The sequence below is a fragment of the Astatotilapia calliptera genome, chromosome 3, assembly GCF_964374335.1.
Source record: "Astatotilapia calliptera chromosome 3, fAstCal68.1, whole genome shotgun sequence".
Lineage (NCBI taxonomy): Eukaryota > Metazoa > Chordata > Actinopteri > Cichliformes > Cichlidae > Astatotilapia > Astatotilapia calliptera.
This window is the reverse complement of record NC_137424.1, coordinates 77835501-77854628: the sequence shown is the minus strand read 5'-3', so window position 1 is coordinate 77854628 and position 19128 is coordinate 77835501. Positions and strand designations below refer to the sequence as shown.

Below are 19128 nucleotides of genomic sequence, written 5' to 3'. Positions count from 1 at the left end.
CATGCTGTATTATCATTGCATTTGATGGCTCACCTGGTCTTGCTCCACAATCGGTGTTCCCCTTATTCTCATGCAAAGCTCTGTAGTGCCTAAGCATGGATGAGGTGTTGTTGTTATATCCCAGCTCCCTGGCACATAGCAAACACTTCACCTTGTACAAAAGTACAGACAGCTTAACATAGGTTTTATTGCACCATCAGTATCATGACAATACATCTTCTGTAGAAATTTACATACCTTGTTGGGAGGAATAAGATCAAAATGTTCCCACACAGGGGAGGACATCCTCCTCTTCTTAGCTGGCTCCATTCTCTCCTGACTTTTTCTCCTCACTCTCATAAACCTCCAAACTGTCTCCAAACTCTCTCTAACCGCAACTCTCCATCAAACACCCACATTTTTGAATGAAGTCTGAGGGGTTTATATCGCTGTCATATCTCGTGGCAAAGTTCGAACCACTTCACGAACCAGTCACGTGGTACAGCCGGGCAGCGAGGCTTCGGACGTCATCATTTTCAGCTCCTCCCATAAATGAAGCAAGCCTCGATACGCGCATCGTGGAAACGCCCCCTCCATTACTCGACACAAGCTTCGAAGCCTCGATACAGAACGCCACATCACTAGTTTCATGTGCCAACATCCAAATAAAGGATCATCTTCTGTTCAGTCAGCAACTCCAGAAGTGTCTGCTTCTGGGTCCTGTAAACTAAACTTATCGGCGCACCCCGCCGTGACAGTGTCATCAGTGGATTCACTGTTCCTCAGGTTTCATTAAAGGTTTTTCTACATTCTTTGTTCCTGTCAGAGCGTCACGTGAGTCATTAAACATCAGTGATCAGGATCAAACATGGAACATGTACAGGAGACACGTCAGTCAGTGTGGACCTTCTGATGTCATCACTGTGTTTACTTTGTTTGTTGTCTTATGGTTGGGATTCAGAAATGTTCACTGCCATCACTTCATGAAATGTTACAGGGATGTGTGTGTGTGTGTGTGTGTGGGGGGGGGGGGTTTGTGGGGCAACGACTGTAACACTATGTCAGGTTCACCCACTGTGAGAGAAGAGCAGTGACTGGAACAATGTGAGCTCATATTGTGAACAGAAGAAGAGAGAGCTGTGCCAACTGGAGCTCAGAAACATTAAGATTGATTCAACATTATGAAGAGAAGTAAACCAGTTAAACTAACTGAAAAGTCTGAATGATTAAGTTAAGTGTTTGCTCGTAGGGGGTCATCGACCTCATGTTTGTCACTGTGGGAACTTTGTGTCGACTAAATGCAACTTAAAGCTCGACGGCTGCCCAAATGTTTTAAAGAAGTTGATACATTCAAAAAGCTGTGACACTTGTTGCTCAACATTTTCTAATTTTTGTTTTCAAAGCTTCTTCTGGTACGAGACTGACACGCCAGTGGGAGGAGTCAGAAGACGACCCGCTCTACCTGCTGAGCCACAGGTGGAGTCATCAGGGTGGAGTCGTTTCAGTAAGGACAGATCAATAGAAAGAATGAAGACGAGTTATTGATGAGCAGAATATAGACAGATGTTTGGTGGTTGGACTCCGATGGCCCGTCTCAGCAGAACTGAACCCAGCTGTGACGAGGATTAGAGCAGGACCCCAAAGAGAGAAAGTGATGTCACCACAGCAGAGTTCTGGTCTACAGGGAAAAGAACATGAGCGTTAAAGTTGATGCATGGCACAGGTTGTTATGTGAAGGCTGTGTGCAGGCAGGAATGGTGGACCCAAAGTGCAGACGCTCGGAGGCACAATGTAAACTCAAAACAGCTTCAATGCTCAACTCAGAAAGGTAACAAAACTGAGACTCCAAATAAACTCAGGCGAGCAGACAGAACACAGCATAGAAAACAGTAGATCACGACCCGGACACAGAAACACAGGGCTCAAATACACAGAGGAGCAACCAGGGAATGGGTAACAGGAGGGAAACACAGCTGGGGCAAATCAGGCCTAACGAGACAAAGGAAGCAAAACCAGACGCATTTACATGAGACACGGACTTTCAAAGTAAAACAGGAAACATAACACAGACTGAACTTACAGACACACTCACAGGCAGGCACTACAACAGAGGGAACAGAGACGTGGGACCAGGACAGACACTGACTGGACACGGGGATATAGCCGACAGGGGAGACAGCAACTAAGGATTACACAGAGACATAAACCATAAGAAAGAACTCTAACAAAGAAACAAAGACTAGAAAAGATAAATATTATAATAAACTCAAACCTCTGGGTCAACGACCCAGGCATCCTAACACAGGTAAGGCATAGCAAGCATGAGCGCGGAGAAGGGTGAGAAACTGAAGAAGGGTCTGGAAGATCCCGACCAGGTCCAGAGGCCAGCCTGCTGGCCTGAGGAACAGACGCCCAAAGCATCGGCGTGAGTGTCGGGCAGCCCTGCGACAGCAGGACACGTTTGGTATTCAATCGGAAAGAAAAGGGAGACAGTGAAAGGGCAGAGGGATGCAGAGGCCAGGAGAGAGTTTGATCCGTCTGATGATGACAGCAGAGAGTGAAAGTCCTTCAGCTTGGTTTAGGTTATGTGTCTGTGAGCGAGGGAGGAAGGAAAAGGAGAGTCGAAAAGTACGAGTTGTCACCGAGCAGAAACGGGAGCTGGAAGCATGTAAATATAATAATAACCACTGCAGCCAAGAAGAGTGCCTGACGAGCAAAGAGAGCGTCTTTGTCCACTGCTGTCATCTTCCAACCTCCAGCCAATCACAGTGACCTCTGAATGAAGAGATGCACACCTCCATATAAACTATAAAATCATTCTTACTCAGTAAATTCATATTATTAATTTTATTGTATTTTTAAAAATGACCTAGTCACAGCTGAAGATGATCCTGGTATCTGATGGAGGTGAAAAGGAGACCTTTCATCCGTCCCATCTGCTGACAGGAGTCTTCAAAGTTTACCCAGAATGCACTTGGTGAAGCTTCCTGCAGTGAACGATCAGAGCAGATGAAACATGAACAAAAACGCTGGTTTCTGCTCCTCTACATCACCAACACCAAACTGCTGTAGTTTATTCACACTATGATCGATCCATCATAACCACATGTGGTCTGTAGGGTCGATGTGCTTATGTGGTCGTGACTAGATGTGATTGGTTTGTAACTTTAAAAAAAGCTTCAGTGAGTTTTTCTGAAAGTTTCACGTCTCTGATGAAGACATGATCTGATCAGAAATGCTGGAAGAATGATTTAAAAGCACAAATGTTTACTTTAAGGGCCTCAAAAATATGAATAATATGAAGACAGAGCTCTGAATGTCTTTGTAAAAAACTAAAGTTCTGACTTGATGTGGGCTCGACACAAGCAGACAGAAATAAAACTGATCGGGCTGAAGCGTCCAGGACTGATCAGGCTCTGAAGGTCACATGTTCACTCAGAACGATCATCAAACTGTACTTGTTCAATCCTGCAGCACTCCGATATCCTCAGAGGAAATGCCACAGAGACCAGCATCAACAGCAGCCTCATATTCACACACAGTTACTGATACACGGTCAGTGAGAAGAAAGACGTACACAGAGCAGAGGAGGCCGAGAAACAGCATCGAATAAATTCCAGCTCCATGGAAGAAAAACTACAGCCTATATTAGTCTGAGGAGCTTGAAATGAAAAGCCACTGGACTTACTTAAGTTTCCTGAAGACGTTTCATCGAGAACCTTCAGTTCTGAGAGCAATTGGTGGAGAAAGGCCCAGATATTTAAGCCCTAAATAGGGTCCCTAAGAGGGCCGTGTGCCCCCTTTTGATCCTCTGCTTAATCACAAGAGCCAAGCTGTGAGATTTTGTGACTCCAAGCTCCTTAGTCTACCATGACCTGGAGGACTGAGAGACAGACATACAGCCAATAATTCTTCACAGACATCAAGTGCCAGTTTGATCCGTCTGATGATGACAGTCCTGACAGCTCGATGTTACTGAGCACAGAACAGAATAGAATAGAATAGAATAGAATAGAATAGGGGAGGTCCATATGAACATGCTGTTTATCTGAACAGCTGCTTTGAAGCTCCAGATGTGAGCAGTGTTTTTACCTCTTTACTGTCTGATAGTAATGTTTGATTAAACTGGACATTATCTGGTATTACAGGGATTATTTTACTGTTTCTGTATTATTATGTTTGTTCAGTGATATTCTCTGAGATATTCTTTCTGATTTACGTCACACTGTTTCCATAGTGTCCATAGTTTCCTTCATACAGCAGAGCTTGTGGGGAGTTCTGTATCAGAGGGATGATGGAGGAGCAGACAGTCCCTGGATCAGTTGCAGCTGTCCGGTTGGAGGGAGCAGATGTCTGAGGGTCTGGGTGAGCGCCACAGATGTTGGTGTGATGTTTGATCTGCTCTACACTCTCAGCTCTGAACATCCAGAGAACTGCGGGTACATTTAAGGCCGTCCACAGAGGTTTGTTGGACTTGGAGAAACGTGCTGAGAACCAAAGTGTTCCACAGTGTGGACACCAAGCAGGGAGTGAACAGGCTCAGGCAGCAGCAGTGCTGATATATGCCTGGCCTCCATTCTTCTCATTAAAGCTGCCCGAGCCTCCAAACAACAACATTGACACATGTGAGCCTCACAAATATCACTGACAACCAAAAGTCCCATTTTTATATTGATGTCAGCATTATTCCATCATGAAGCAACGATAGAAACACATCTTCATTTCATCTCTGTTGGAGCTTTTTGTTCAGTGAAAGGACAAAAAGCTGCCAGCAAATCAGATTCACTCTGCTGCACTGAAACACTGTGGACACAGTCTGGAGACACAGAGACTTTAAACTTTATTTGCATGATGTGAAAAGAAACCACATCATAAACGTGATCATGTGGGACTTTAGAAACAGAGGATCGCTGTGATCAGAGAACCCGGCCTCGTTAATAACCTGTACTGATCTTTTTGTAGTTTTAAAGTCCGGCCCCACAGCTCCACACAGTCACACATGTGAGGAAGTAGAAGTGAGCAGCAAATGATCTGCAGGCACATTTTAAGGACTTCCAGCTTCCTTCAACAGCAACAACACATCCTGTAAATTTATCACACAACTAAATCAGTTTGGATCATCTGCAGAAAAAACACATGTGAACAAACCAGCAACATCACAAACATCATGAATATAAAGTGGAAAGAGCTGTGGACCAATCAGAGGTCTTGGGCTCCTCACTGTGGCTGTGTACCTGTACAGGTGTGTGTGAGCTGAAGCCCACGCTGTGCGTCAGGTAGGAGGTGAACTGTTCAGGTCTGAGCCTCAAACTCCTGCAGGGACCAAACGTCTCCTGAAAAACATCCATAGAAAAGAATCTTTGACTGTCTGAGCTCATCTTCATATTCTTCACACTGCTGTGACCTGCTATATGTTTGTATTCAGCTTTCAGGGCACGCTTATATCACATTCATGTTTTGGGGCGTGAGCGAGTGTGATGGAGCGAGCCGCTCAGACGTGAGAACACAGCGGCCATTTTGGGAAAAAGTGTCTTTGATTTAGCCAGAAATGCACAAATATCCAACAGGAAGTGACACGGGGCCTCAGAGAGGTCAGCTGATCAGAACTAAAGTCAAACAACTTCACTCCAAACTAACTGCTCAACACAATCAAAGTGAGCCGACCCACAAGAAACAAAGAGGACTTAAATACTGGCTGATCAGAGCAGTGTGAGACATGAGGGCAACACAAATACCAACAATCATCCAACAACAACACAAACATGGGCCCCCAATGAGAGGGCTGTGCTGGGTTTGGTCCAATCAGCACTTCCTGTGTAGAACTACCAGCAGCCCTCAGCAGTCACATGGAGCCTTCAGCAGCAGCAAAACAAAGAAATGTGACAAAGACAGAATTTAACTGTGTTGTACAAAAGCTCACTAAATGTGCTCCAAGTAGAACTAATGGATTTCACCAAAGTCCAAATGAATGAGTGAGATATATGAACAAGAAGTGTGAGTCATTATATTTGTGTGTGCAGTGTGTGTGAAACTAACACAACTCATACTGCATCTGTGTTGCTGCACGGGGGTCACTCACTGCATGGTTGTGTGTCTGCAGGTGCGCCTGTCACACCAAACATCTTTTGCTGTGGCTGTTCCACAGCTGCAGCTCCAGGGTGAATAATCTGCCCGGCAACGGGCTCTGATAGGCCCGTTTAAACAGTCTGACAGCAGACATGTGAACACACAGAACAAACAGCAAACAGAGAAAATAAGAAAAAAGGCTCTCGGAAAGTTGAACATCAGCTAAAAACCTAATATGTTTCTCAGGGTCTGATTGGACCCCAATCAGAGTTAAAATGAGGGAATCATGGACTTGTATGTAAATACTCCAAATAAATGGAAATGTTTCACTGTGTGGACAACTTTGGTGTGGAAGTGGGTAACAGAAATGTTTTAGCCTTCTTTCCAGGTGATACTGTCAGGTGTGATTGTAGCCACGCAGCTACCGAGTGGACAGAATGTAAAATCAAATCATCTTCACTTCTCATTTCATGGATTTTATGCTTTATTTTAAACCTTAATACTTTTTTCTCCTCTGTGTAAGCTGGACTTGGAGTTTGTCAAGCTCACAGCAGGAAAGACGGATCGTTTTTATGAAGATGGGAAATACTTATTTTCCACCCTGATTTACGAATAAATTCTTTACAAATCCTACCATGTGGATTCATGGATTTTTTTTTCACATTCTGTCTCTCACAGTTGACGTGTACCTCTGGTGCAAATTACTGACCTCTGTCATCATCTTAGGTGGGGGAACTTGCACAATCGGTGGCTGACTAAATACTTCTTTGCCCCACTGTATTTATGGATTGTTCTGGCTAATGGCTGCTTGGTGGGGCCTGGCCCCCCTGGCTCTGTCAGGCCCCTGCTTGGGGGTGAGGAGGTCTTTGTTGGGTTTTTGTTTATTTAGGCAGGTTTGCAGCAGATCCTCAGTGCTTTCTCTCTCCCTCTCCTTCTGTAAACTTCTTCACTAATTTCTTTCTTTTTCTTTTCTGTTCTGATTCTAATATCTCAAAATAAAAACTCCTAATAAACTTCTAATAAAATATGACCATTATAGCAAAAGCAGTAATGATGCACTTGGGAAAATCACAACACATGTAAGAAGTAGAAAGTTCAGATATGTGTTTAAAATTGTAGGGAGTAAAAAGTAGTTCTCAGGTAAAGTACAGATACCTTAAAATTGTACTTAAGTACTTACTGCCCAACTCTGGAGAAGAGGAGAGTTTTATTCCTCACATTATGTAAACTTTATTGATCCCTGTGGGTAAACTCCTCTCTGCATTTAACCCACTCACTCAGTGAAGCAGTGGGCAGCCATTGGGTGCCCGGGGAGCAGCGTGTAGGGACGGTACCTTGATCAGGGGTACCTGAGGGGAGCTGTTCAGGGGAATCGAACCCCTGATCTTCCGATCATGGGCCACAACTCTACCTACTGAGCTATCTCTGCCTGATAAATGAGTTAGCTGTTAGAACTGTCATCAGTTACTATGAAACTATGTAATCAATATACAGTAATAATGTAACATTAGAGTACTGACCTGAATGAGTTTTGCCTCCTGAGGGTTACAGCTGTGTATGATGTGTTTAACAGGCACAAACTAAGATTTACACACATGTTCATCCAAACATTAAATACACCTCCATGAGTCACCTGATACACACCTGTGCACATGTAGTTGTGAGACTGTCAGCTTTCAGTGAGCTCACATTTAGGCTGCGTCCACACGTACCCGTGTATTTTTGAAAACGCAGATTTTTCTATGTTTGCACCTTTCGTCCACACGTAAACGCCGTTTCGATCACTGAAAACTGAGATTTTTAAAACACAGTTTTTGCTTTTACGTGTTGACGAGGAAAACAGAGATTTAGTCACGCAGCGTCAAAGGTGTGCGCCTTTTTTGACGTGCCGCTGTGCGCCACGTTATTGTTTACATGAGATGAATTTCTACAATGGTGGATAAACACAAAATACTGTTGCTGTTAATCTATCTGCAGTTTTACACACGTACATGTACACACACAGTTACTGTCCCTCCATTTACAAAGACGTCAGAGTGAACAGAGTCAACACAGACGCTCTCACAACCTAAATCCAGACGCCACGTCGTTGACGGTTTTTAATGAATTTAATTTGTATTTAATTTAAATTTATGCATGTTGTATGCATTTGTTCATTCCTAAGTTGTGAGTCTACAGCAGCCAGAGTACTGTTTTTGGTCATTAACATTTGATGAAGGCACTTAAAAACACAAACACTTTTCAGAAGTACTTCAGGTTTGCATCAAACCTGCTCACTCTTTCCCTCCCAGGCTTCTAGACTCCTGATTGGCCAACATTTCTACACGGCGTGGATTTGACATGTTCTTGACCGTGTTTGACTGCGTTTTTGGCGAGATTTTCTTTAAAAACACAAACAGAAAATCTCAGTTTTCCAAAGTAGGTGTGGACGTAGCCTTAGTGTGAGCAGCCAAACATGATGGCAGACTGCCACAGATCACTTCTGAGGAAAGAGGAGGCGTTCAGCTTCCTCATAGTTTCACACCTGCATGAAGCAGCCTCACCCTGACAGCTTCAAATCACTGTGTCAGCTGATCACTTCCTGTCCTGTGATTGGCTGAGCTTCAGGCCTTCTCTCAGTCAAACTGGAAACAGGGATTGAGACAGTGTGAGGGTTTGTGGAGTGCCACAGTGCTGTAATGAATACTGTAGTGGAAGAAGTTCTTTCACACTCTTCATCCTGGAGCTGCTTTATGTCCATGATCTGCATGGAAACACATCTATGGAGAGGAAATCCAGCTGCTGAGGGTCACATCTGCATCATTGTAGCTACAGTGGATGTTTCAGCGTCAGGACTGAAGGCGGAGCTTTGTGCGTGTCAGGGTGAGGCCGCAGCAGCCGCCTCCACCCGGAGCGCTCGGGCGTGAAACTAGGAGGAAAGCCGACGTCCTCCTCTTTCCTCAGAAGTGATCTGTGGCCGGCCGGACTTCATTCCACAGATGTGCTTTAACAAAGTGTGAAGCTGAACTCTGAGCTGTGACAGTGAAGCAGTGTGAGAGTGTCAGTAGATGATCAGCAGAGGAAAGTGAAGCTGCTGTGAGCTGATGTCCTGAAGGGCTTTTAAAGAGTCTCTGAGTTTGACAGGAACATGAAGATGTTTGTGGTGTTTGTGATCCTCCTGCACGGTAAGTACACCTTCCTCTCTCTGCTCTCATCATCAGCTTTTCTTTCATCTCTCTCTCTTTAATGTGTTGAAGTGCAGCAGGAGGAGATTTCCATCAAACACTGGATTCTGATTCAGATCAAACTAACAATCCAAAGCAGCAACTTTCAAATCTCTGGATTCTTCTTGGTGCCTTTCAGATGAGCTCATGTTACAATCAGCTGCTGTGTGTGTTGTTGTGTAGCTGAAGCTCGGACTCACATTTCATATGTGACCAAAGGAAACTTGGTGCTGTGTGACACACTTTAGATTCTCTGCTGCTGCTTTGAACTCTTCAAACTAAAGAGCCAAACGGATGATTGACTGTGCAGCTCTGACATGGCACCAAATGTCCCTGTTATCAGCTGCTGGATGGACGTTATCAGAGCTTTTTAGTGCCACACGGATCACCAGGAGCTCCTCCTCTGTCTGCAAACAGGCTCAGCAGCTCTGATCATTGGAGTCAGCACAGAGTGTGGGGACATCTAGTGGTCGTGGAGAGAAGTGCATGTAACGTGTGTGTGTTGTGTTAATCAGCATGAGTAGTTAGGGGGACGTGCCTCCCTGTGCCTGATGGGAGTCCTTGTAATTACCCAGCATGCTGTGCTGTGTGTTTCATTTCTAACACTGGTTTCACTGAAGAGCTTTCTGAGCTTCTTTCATTGATTGTGACCAACATACATGTTTGCTGTGGATCCACATCTGCTCTTACTGCTGATGTCATGAAGCTGTTTGAGTGGTGAGCAGTCAAAGCAGCAGGTCCTAACAGGGACATAGCAGGATATTCCTGCCTCTAAATGAGCTGTAACTGCACATATGAGCACAGCTGGTCTGCATGTAGTGAACACAAAGAGTCTGTGAGCTGAATTTACACCAGTCTGGTTGTGTTCCTGTTATTTTGGCCCTTTGACAAACTCAAATGTATTTAAGCTTAAATGAAAGTGCATTTATTAAAATGCTGTAAAATCAGTCCTGCTGACACCAAACATTTTTATCTGCAGGTGAAGCTCTCTTTTTTCTCAGTGTTTTTCGGTTGAGACTGTGCAGAAATTGATAGACTGCTGCGACAACACCTACTAGCTCTGTAGATAATTTTCACTTGTGTAAAAAGAGCGCATTGTGTGTGACGTCTTCTTTTGCGCATGCGGGCTGCTTTTAAGGCCGTGAACTGTTCACACTAGAGCGCGTTTGCTGTCACATTTTACTTGTAGTGTGAACAACCAGACAAAAAAAATCGGATTCAGTCAAAAAATCGAAATTGAGCATTAAGACCTGCAGTGTGAATGTAGCCATAGATTCAGTTCAGTTCAATATGTACATGGAAATCTGTCCTTGATGACATCGCCCCTTTGAAGGTGAAACATCAGAAATATAATGTCCTCCATGGCTCAGTGATCACAGCAGAGATATAAAAACACGAAGCAGAAGAGCTGAGAGGACCTGGGAGAAAGATGAACAACCACAGGGTTTTATTCCAGGTAATAAGACCTCCTGGATCCTCCTGGATCCTGTCTGAGCTCATCTTATACTTCAAACTTCCTGTTTTTATCTCAAACTTTGAAAACTCTGCTGCTTCTCAGTTAATCCTTCACATGAACAGCAGAAATATTTCTAGAAATCTCTCAGCTTTGTTCCCCACAGCACAGAAACAGCTCTGATCTCTGCTGATTCTTCTGGATCTCAGTTCTGGATCTGATGTGGTCCACCGTGATATCCTTCCATCTTTCCTGGTTTCTCTCCTCCTTATCAGTCATAATGGGAGGATCCTCCTCATCGTCAGCCTCCCTCTCATGTGGAGTTCATCAGTTCTTAGTCCCAATTTCTTCTCTCTTCTTTGATTGGTTCAGATAATTTGTGTGGTATTCTGTAAATACTGTGTTATTTCCACTCTTATGTGGATGATACACAGCTGTATGTTTCACTGATGGCAGTAACACAGACTTAATCTGAATCTGATGCTCTGTCTCTCTGATGTTAAATGCTGGAAGCTACAAACTCTCTTCAGCTCAGATTTCAGCTCCTTTTTGTTGCCCCCAAACTTTAAATTTGAAAATAACCTTGAAAATCTGTCTTCCAACATCAGGACTCACAGAGTCTGGGTATGACCTTTGACCACAAGCTGTGTTTGGACACAGTCCTATTTTCTCCAGTTAAGAAATATTGCAAATATTAAAAAGTCTACTCGGCTCTCATCCAATTGTGTCCCCTTGGAATCCAAATTACCATCAGGGTGTACACCTCACCCCTGGCGTCGTTGCCCACCTCTCAATTTTAAATACACGTAGACATTGAGGGCTAGCAGGAGGGACTATGTGCTTACCTGCTGCTCTCTGGCAGGTAGCTCCATGCCCTCCTGGGTTTTAAATGCACCTTAGAACACACATGCATCAACACTACAATGAGCGGGTGGAGGGAGGTTTGGAGAGAGTATTTTAAATTCAGGGAATTTAAAATAGAAAGTAGCTCGTCCACAGAAGGACTGGTAGCTCCCCTTACGATAAGGGTTCAGATCGCGCGAACAGGTGTGAAATGTGTGTGTTTAGTTAGTTTGTTTGTTTGCTTGTTTTAATCAATTTTAAATCATGCTTTTTATTTGTTTTTGTTTCTAATGTCTCTGTAAAGCACTTTGAATCACCTTGTTGTTGAATTGTGCTATACAAATAAATTTGCCTTGCCTTGCCTTCTCTCACCCCCGTTCTCTGTGGCCTGCTGGAGCGGGGGGGCTAGGAGGAGGAGTTGGCCGTCCGACTGCGGTCTGGAGTGTGGGGCCGCCCTGCTGCTGTGGAGTCGGGGCGGTCTGCCTCTCCCCACCGCAGGGAAAAGGGTAACACCACCTGGGTCTGGGTGCAGTTCCCCCCTCCAGGGGCGGGGGTACCTAGACCCGGTTTGTAGAGTACGCTTGGGGAGTGTGATCGTGTGTACAGCGTCTCTTTATGTCTGTCTCCACGTCGGTTGAGTGTGGAGTGAGTGCATATGAGAGCATGAGGGTGGGAATGGATGTTTGTATCTGTGTGTGCCTGTATGTCTGTGTCTATATGTCAGGTTGGGTGTCAGACGCCACCTCTCTGGGGACATCTCAGGCCCTCCAAGGTTTGGAGGCCTATCTCCACCCACCACCACTTCCCCTGCCGGTGGCGGACTCCCTCAGACATCGGTGCGTTGGTGGTTCTTTGTGTCTGGGGGTGGGCGTCCGGGTACACACCGGCTCACTCCTTGGCGGCTGCTTATCGGGGCTCGCTCGGGCTATTGATCAAGTAATAGCGATTATTTGGGATTAATTACAGAAAATTTTGAGATTAGTTAATTTTTTTAAATTTATTGACAGCACTAATATATATATACATATATTACTGTATACAAGTACAGGGAGTGCAGAATTATTGGGCAAATGAGTATTTTGTCCACATCATCCTCTTCATGCATGTTGTCTTACTCCCAGCTGTATAGGCTCGAAAGCCTAGTACCAATTAAGCATATTAGGTGATGTGCATCGCTGTAATGAGAAGGGGTGTGGTCTAATGACATCAACACCCTATATCAGGTGTGCATAATTATTAGGCAACGTCCTTTCCTTTGGAAAAATGGGTCAAAAGAAGGACTTGACAGGCTCAGAAAAGTCAAAAATAGTGAGATATCTTGCAGAGGGATGCAGCAGTCTCAAAATTGCAAAGCTTCTGAAGCGTGATCATCGAACAATCAAGCGTTTCATTCAAAATAGTCAACAGGGTCGCAAGAAGCGTGTGGAAAAACCAAGGCGCAAAATAACTGCCCATGAACTGAGAAAAGTCAAGCGTGCAGCTGCCAAGATGCCACTTGCCACCAGTTTGGCCATATTTCAGAGCTGCAACATCACTGGAGTGCCCAAAAGCACAAGGTGTGCAATACTCAGAGACATGGCCAAGGTAAGAAAGGCTGAAAGACGACCACCACTGAACAAGACACACAAGCTGAAACGTCAAGACTGGGCCAAGAAATATCTCAAGACTGGTTTTTCTAAGGTTTTATGGACTGATGAAATGAGAGTGAGTCTTGATGGGCCAGATGGATGGGCCCGTGGCTGGATTGGTAAAGGGCAGAGAGCTCCAGTCCCACTCAGACGCCAGCAAGGTGGAGGTGGAGTACTGGTTTGGGCTGGTATCATCAAAGATGAGCTTATGGGGCCTTTTCGGGTTGAGGATGGAGTCAAGCTCAACTCCCAGTCCTACTGCCAGTTCCTGGAAGACACCTTCTTCAAGCAGTGGTACAGGAAGAAGTCTGCATCCTTCAAGAAAAACATAATTTTCATGCAGGACAATGCTCCATCACACGCGTCCAAGTACTCCACAGCGTGGCTGGCAAGAAAGGGTATAAAAGAAGAAAAACTAATGACATGGCCTCCTTGTTCACCTGATCTGAACCCCATTGAGAACCTGTGGTCCATCATCAAATGTGAGATTTACAAGGAGGGAAAACAGTACACCTCTCTGAACAGTGTCTGGGAGGCTGTGGTTGCTGCTGCACGCAATGTTGATGGTGAACAGATCAAAACACTGACAGAATCCATGGATGGCAGGCTTTTGAGTGTCCTTGCAAAGAAAGGTGGCTATATTGGTCGCTGATTTGTTTTTGTTTTGTTTTTGAATGTCAGAAATGTATATTTGTAAATGTGGAGATGTTATATTGGTTTCACTGGTAAAAATAAATAATTGAAATGGGTATATATTTGTTTTTGTTAAGTTGCCTAATAATTATGCACAGTAATAGTCACCTGCACACACAGATATCCCCCTAAAATAGCTAAAACTAAAAACAAACTAAAAACTACTTCCAAAAACATTCAGCTTTGATATTAATGAGTTTTTTGGGTTTATTGAGAACATGGTTGTTGTTCAATAATAAAATTATTCCTCAAAAATACAACTTGCCTAATAATTCTGCACTCCCTGTATATATGATTACATAGGGCCAGTGTTTGGACTAACGCGTTACAGTAACTACGTTATTATTGTGGTAACGAGCACAGTAACTAGTTATTATGCCAAAATCAGGAACGCGTTAGTCGTTACTGGGATTTAGATAGGGTCGTTACTCGTTACTTCTTGTGGTGGCATCGCGGAGCTTCCACAGATTCAGTAACATTAGCAAGTGGTGGAGGCAGCAGGTGGATGAAGGAAAGGGGAGGCAGGAGGAGCAGAGACCCGAGGCGGCCGCTGGTCCAAGTGTGAACTGAACTTCAGGTAAGAAGTTATGACCTGCAGTCTCTCTGGGTCAGATATGAACCAAGTTTAGGTGGAGTTTATTTTCGTTATGCTGACTTTTTCGTACTGCTACTAGCTAGCATGGCGGAGTTTCTAGCTGGGTGGTGCTATGTTACTGATAGTGAACTTTATTTTGTTCATACGGTTAATTATTAGAGTTGCCAACCGTCCCGTAAAAAACAGAATCGTCTCTATTCAGAGAAAATATTACGCGTTTCTTATTGAGGTGAAAAGGAACAGTTTGTCCCGTAATTCAGCTACAATGAAAAAGACACAAAGCTGGAGTTATTCTGTGTCTTTACGCTGCACAGCTGCCTCTTCTCTCATTCTCCCCCCTCCCTCTCCTGTTTCTACTTCAATCATGAAACTGATCAATGATCAGCTGATCGGCTCTCTTGTTTGTTTATCGCCCACTTTGCGCCAGAAAGAGGAAACCAGCGGATGTTGCGCTAAACAACAGCAGCACGTTTAAGCTTGATCAGCTGTTCTTAGAATTTTAATATTACTTTCTAGTATCAGCTGATGTTTGCTGGAGCCACAGCTGTAAACCTGCTGGTCATGATATGGTTTGGTTATCTGGTGAGAGGGAAACATGAAGATGAAACCAGGAGATGTCCTTACTGAATCATCAGAGCTGAACAGGTGATGGAGAAACAGGTTTACCTTTTAGGTGACATGAATGAGTTGAAGGGAAGTTATGAACTGTTTCTGAGAGACAAATAACACCAGGATCCTTTTTTAGGTAGCTGACAGCTGGTAACTGTGCAGGGGCGGGTCTAGCAAAGTGTTGCCAGGGGGGCAGGTAGGGCATTAACAGGGAGAGGGGGGCACAAAGAAATACTTATATATCTTATTCTCATTTAAAATGTCTCGCTTTTAAAAAATAATTATCTGAATCTTACAACAAACGATTGATAGATTGATGCATATATACCATCAGAACAGTGTACATCACTGTCACAACAGTGTTTGTTTTCATTCAAAGGCTTTATGATTTTTCCTATAATGGTGGGCCGGTCTCTAGTCAAAATGCCCGGGCCAATTTTCTGTCCCAGTCCAGCCCTGTATGCAGCTCAGCTGCAGTCTGGTGTTACCTACATCTTCCTACTCAGAAGGCAGAATTTCCAAGTTCTGAGTACAATCGAAAGCACCACGACTGCAGTTTTTGTGTTGGATGTAAAAAGCACACATGACGCTGTGACGTAGGCTAGAATCATGGCGGCGGTCAATGACGGTCCAGGCGTGGGATTTCTCTCGTGGAAATATGCACATTATCTTTTCCTTTCTATTGGTAGGTGGCACAGTGCACTTGTGGCAAGTAAACAAGCTAGAAGACTGGCAAAGTTATGGAAGCAACACATTAACAAGAGAATTCTGAGTAAAACCAAAGTTACTTTCCCTAGTAACTAGTTACTTTGAAAGTAACGAGTAACTTGAAGTAACTGAGTTACTTTTGAGAGAAGTAACTAGTAATGTAACTAAGTTACTATTTTAAAGTAACTTACCCAACACTGCATAGGGCATATATAATTGGTGTGTCGCTGCTGTGTGTGGGTAAAGGCTCTACACTGGGTTCAATTTGCTTCGCTTTAGTTTGCTATGCTTCCTTGTGTGTCCTGCTATATTATACCGTTTTTTTGCTGTTTAATAAACTCTGTTTTAAGAGTTCTACTCTTTTCCAGAGGATCTTTCTGAGTCCATTGATGTTAATTGGATCTAAAAAAGCTGGCCCTCCACAGCATTGATGGGATAAGGTCATCATGTTGGCTTCAAAATTAGCTACCACAAGTCTCTGTCTGTGTCCTCAGTTTCCCAGCATGCCTCAGCTGTGGAGCTGTATGAGGGGGACTCGTTCATCCTGCCCTGTCAGGTTGACACTTCTAGATTGTTTGACCCCTCAGTGGTGTGGAGTCGCTCCGACCTCAGTCCTCCAACCGTCCACCAGCGTCAGCTTCAAGGAGACGAACTGAAAGATCAAAACCAGCGTTACAGCGGCCGAACATCCATGAAGACTGACGCTCTGGAAACTGGAGACCTCAGCCTGAACCTGACCAACCTCCAACTGTCTGACAGCGCCACCTACACCTGCTCCGTCAGAAACAGGAGGATAGGACAAATTAGACTGACAGACGTACAGCTGGAGATCAAAGGTCAGCAACAAACATGGTGTAGATACATCTGACATCACTCAGATAAAACTTTGTTATTCTAACACTGTCAGCATGTCAACTATGCTGGCTCTATGATTGAAGTATAGGCCTTTAAATTCATTATTTCCATTCATTCAGAGGTCAAAGGTCATGTTGTTCTTTGTGTTCCTCCACAGAAAGGTTTCCATCCTGGGCCAAAGCTCTCCTGGTTCTCCTGGTTCTTCTTGTGGTTTCTGGAGGTCTTTTATTTCATTTCCGGCACTATTTCATGTCAGGTGAGTGTCACCTCCTACACTACCCATAATGCCGATGGTCAGCAGGTGTCCTCTGGTGGCTCCTTGACTGCGGCTCACACAAACTTGTTCCAGAAGCTGAAAGAGTTGAGAGTTACAAACAGCTGATACAGAGAGCTGAAGAGAAACTTCCAGGTTTGTTCCAGAAGTCAGAAAACCTCCTTCAGACTCAGTCATTGATCAGTGAAACAGCTCCACAACATGACTTTACTAAACAGTGTGTGTGCTTCACTGCATTGATCTGACACAGAGGCTGCATGTGGACAAGCTGTTCTTCTTCTGTGGTGGTAAACAGCAGCTGACATGGAAACATGTGCTGACAGTAAATGTTGAGGCGCAGCACAGAAATAAGTTTACTGTAAGGAGCCATCAGAGCATCATTATTAACTTTTACTACAGCTCATGTTGTGCTTTGTTGTCCTCTCAGGTTATAAGGTGGGGGTGGAATCAGGGGTGGAGTCTGTCCTGCTGCCCTGTCAAGCCATAGTTTGCCTGCCTAAAGATGCAAAAGTGGAGTGGAAGGATGCAAACAACAGGAAGGTCCACGTGTATGAGAACGGCTCTGACCAGCCTGAAGAACAGGACGATAAATACAAGAACCGAACAAAGATGAAGAGAAACTTACTGGAACCTGGAGACCTCAGTCTGACCCTGAAACACCCCACAGACACAGAAACCTACACCTGCACCGTCCACAACAGCAGACAAAACATCCTGATGAAGAAAGAAGTGGAGCTCACTGTCAGAGGTCAGTGCTGTAGATACAGGTCAAAGGTCAGAGGTCAGATTCATGATGGTGGTTCAGTCTCAGTGGCTCCATCCAATAATGTCACAGTGTTAGCATGTCTGATGTTTGTGGCTGTTTTGGTTTTTATTTGATTTCCAGCCAAATGTAAAAGCTTCAGCAGATGAACTGTAGGAGCAAAGTTCATGTGTGAGACTTCATCTGAAAGGTAACATCTTCTAGTTTCTGAACATGTGTTTGTTTAGCATGTGGCTAAAACACAGGCTAAGCTACGTCAGCTCAAATCTCAGTAACAACCTTCTTTGGTCCTCATCTATAATCAGTCATATCTGAGTCACAATAACTAGAAGATGATTTCTAGCAGAAGTGTGAAAATCTCCACATCCTTTCTCCATGTTATCATCCAAAGCTGTGTGAAGTTTCAGAGCTCTGCAGCTAACAGAGACTTTCAGTTTGCTGCTCTCTTCCTCTGACAGCTCCATTCTTAGGGAGCGTTAGTTCTCTGTTTCACTTTATTCCACTTATTCAGTCTGATGTTCTCTGATCTCTTTCTCTTGTTTAGTGTCTTAAATGCTGCCAGTGCCTCTCTTTGCTGTAACCAACCTTTCTCTTTATTTCTGAGCTTTTTAAGGACTTTAACTGATGCATCAACCTTTGAAAATGGAAAGAAATCAGTCAGATTCATGGCTGCATCACAGTGTCACATGTAGTTCTCCACATCAGCTGGATTATATCTATAGCAGCAAACAGCAGCTGATGCACAAATCTTTGTCTGTGTTAATAAAGTTGGATCAGTTCAAACAGTTTGTTGCTCTGCACTTGAAAGCAGCATGTAGTTTACTAGCTAAGCCCACAGAGCTTCAGTGTTTCAGTGAGACTCAGTGAATTAAAATGGAGATGCTAATCAGGGTTAGCACATGAGCAATGTTGTAGCTCTATAAGTTACTAAGTTTGTTCATGTGGAGAATCTAACAGATCTAAGCATGTGTAGCTCCCAGTGAAGCTGCAGCATTCAGCCTGTTAGAGTCAACACAATGACCAGGAGCTGAATAAGCAGTTATAGATGTAAATAAATCTGCTTCTTTATCATCTGAGACCCAAAAAGTGGAACGTACAGAGCTAAAATCATGTGTTTGATTTTTGGCTTTTACAAACAAGCCATTACTACCACACTTCCTGGCCACTTCATTAGGTCCACCTTGTTAGTAATGGGCTGGAGCCCTTTTTCCTTCAGAGCTGCTTCATTCTTTGTAGTACAGTTTTAACAAGGACACATTTTCACCATGGTAACATGATAGTGTTACACAGTTACTGCACACGTGTCATCTCCACATCATGATGCAAATATCCACTTCCACCACAGCCACAGCTGCTCTATTGGATCCAGACTTGGTGGATTTGAATCCAGTGAAGTGATTTTCATGTTTGAAGAACTGCTTTGAGATGATGTCAGATTTGCTTCTCCTGCTAGAAACAT

General features: G+C 44.1%; 1 protein-coding gene across 1 annotated transcript; it reads left to right on the top strand.

The window, feature by feature from the left end:
- The first annotated feature begins 8258 nt into the window (after positions 1-8258).
- Positions 8259-18507, top strand: LOC113011414 (uncharacterized). The gene is made up of 4 exons (XM_080299339.1): positions 8259-9209; positions 16272-16613; positions 16790-16888; positions 17334-18507. Exons 1-4 carry the CDS (start codon positions 9173-9175, stop codon positions 17783-17785), a joined length of 930 nt encoding a protein of 309 aa, XP_080155465.1. The 5' UTR covers positions 8259-9172; the 3' UTR covers positions 17786-18507.
- Positions 18508-19128: the final 621 nt, after the last annotated feature.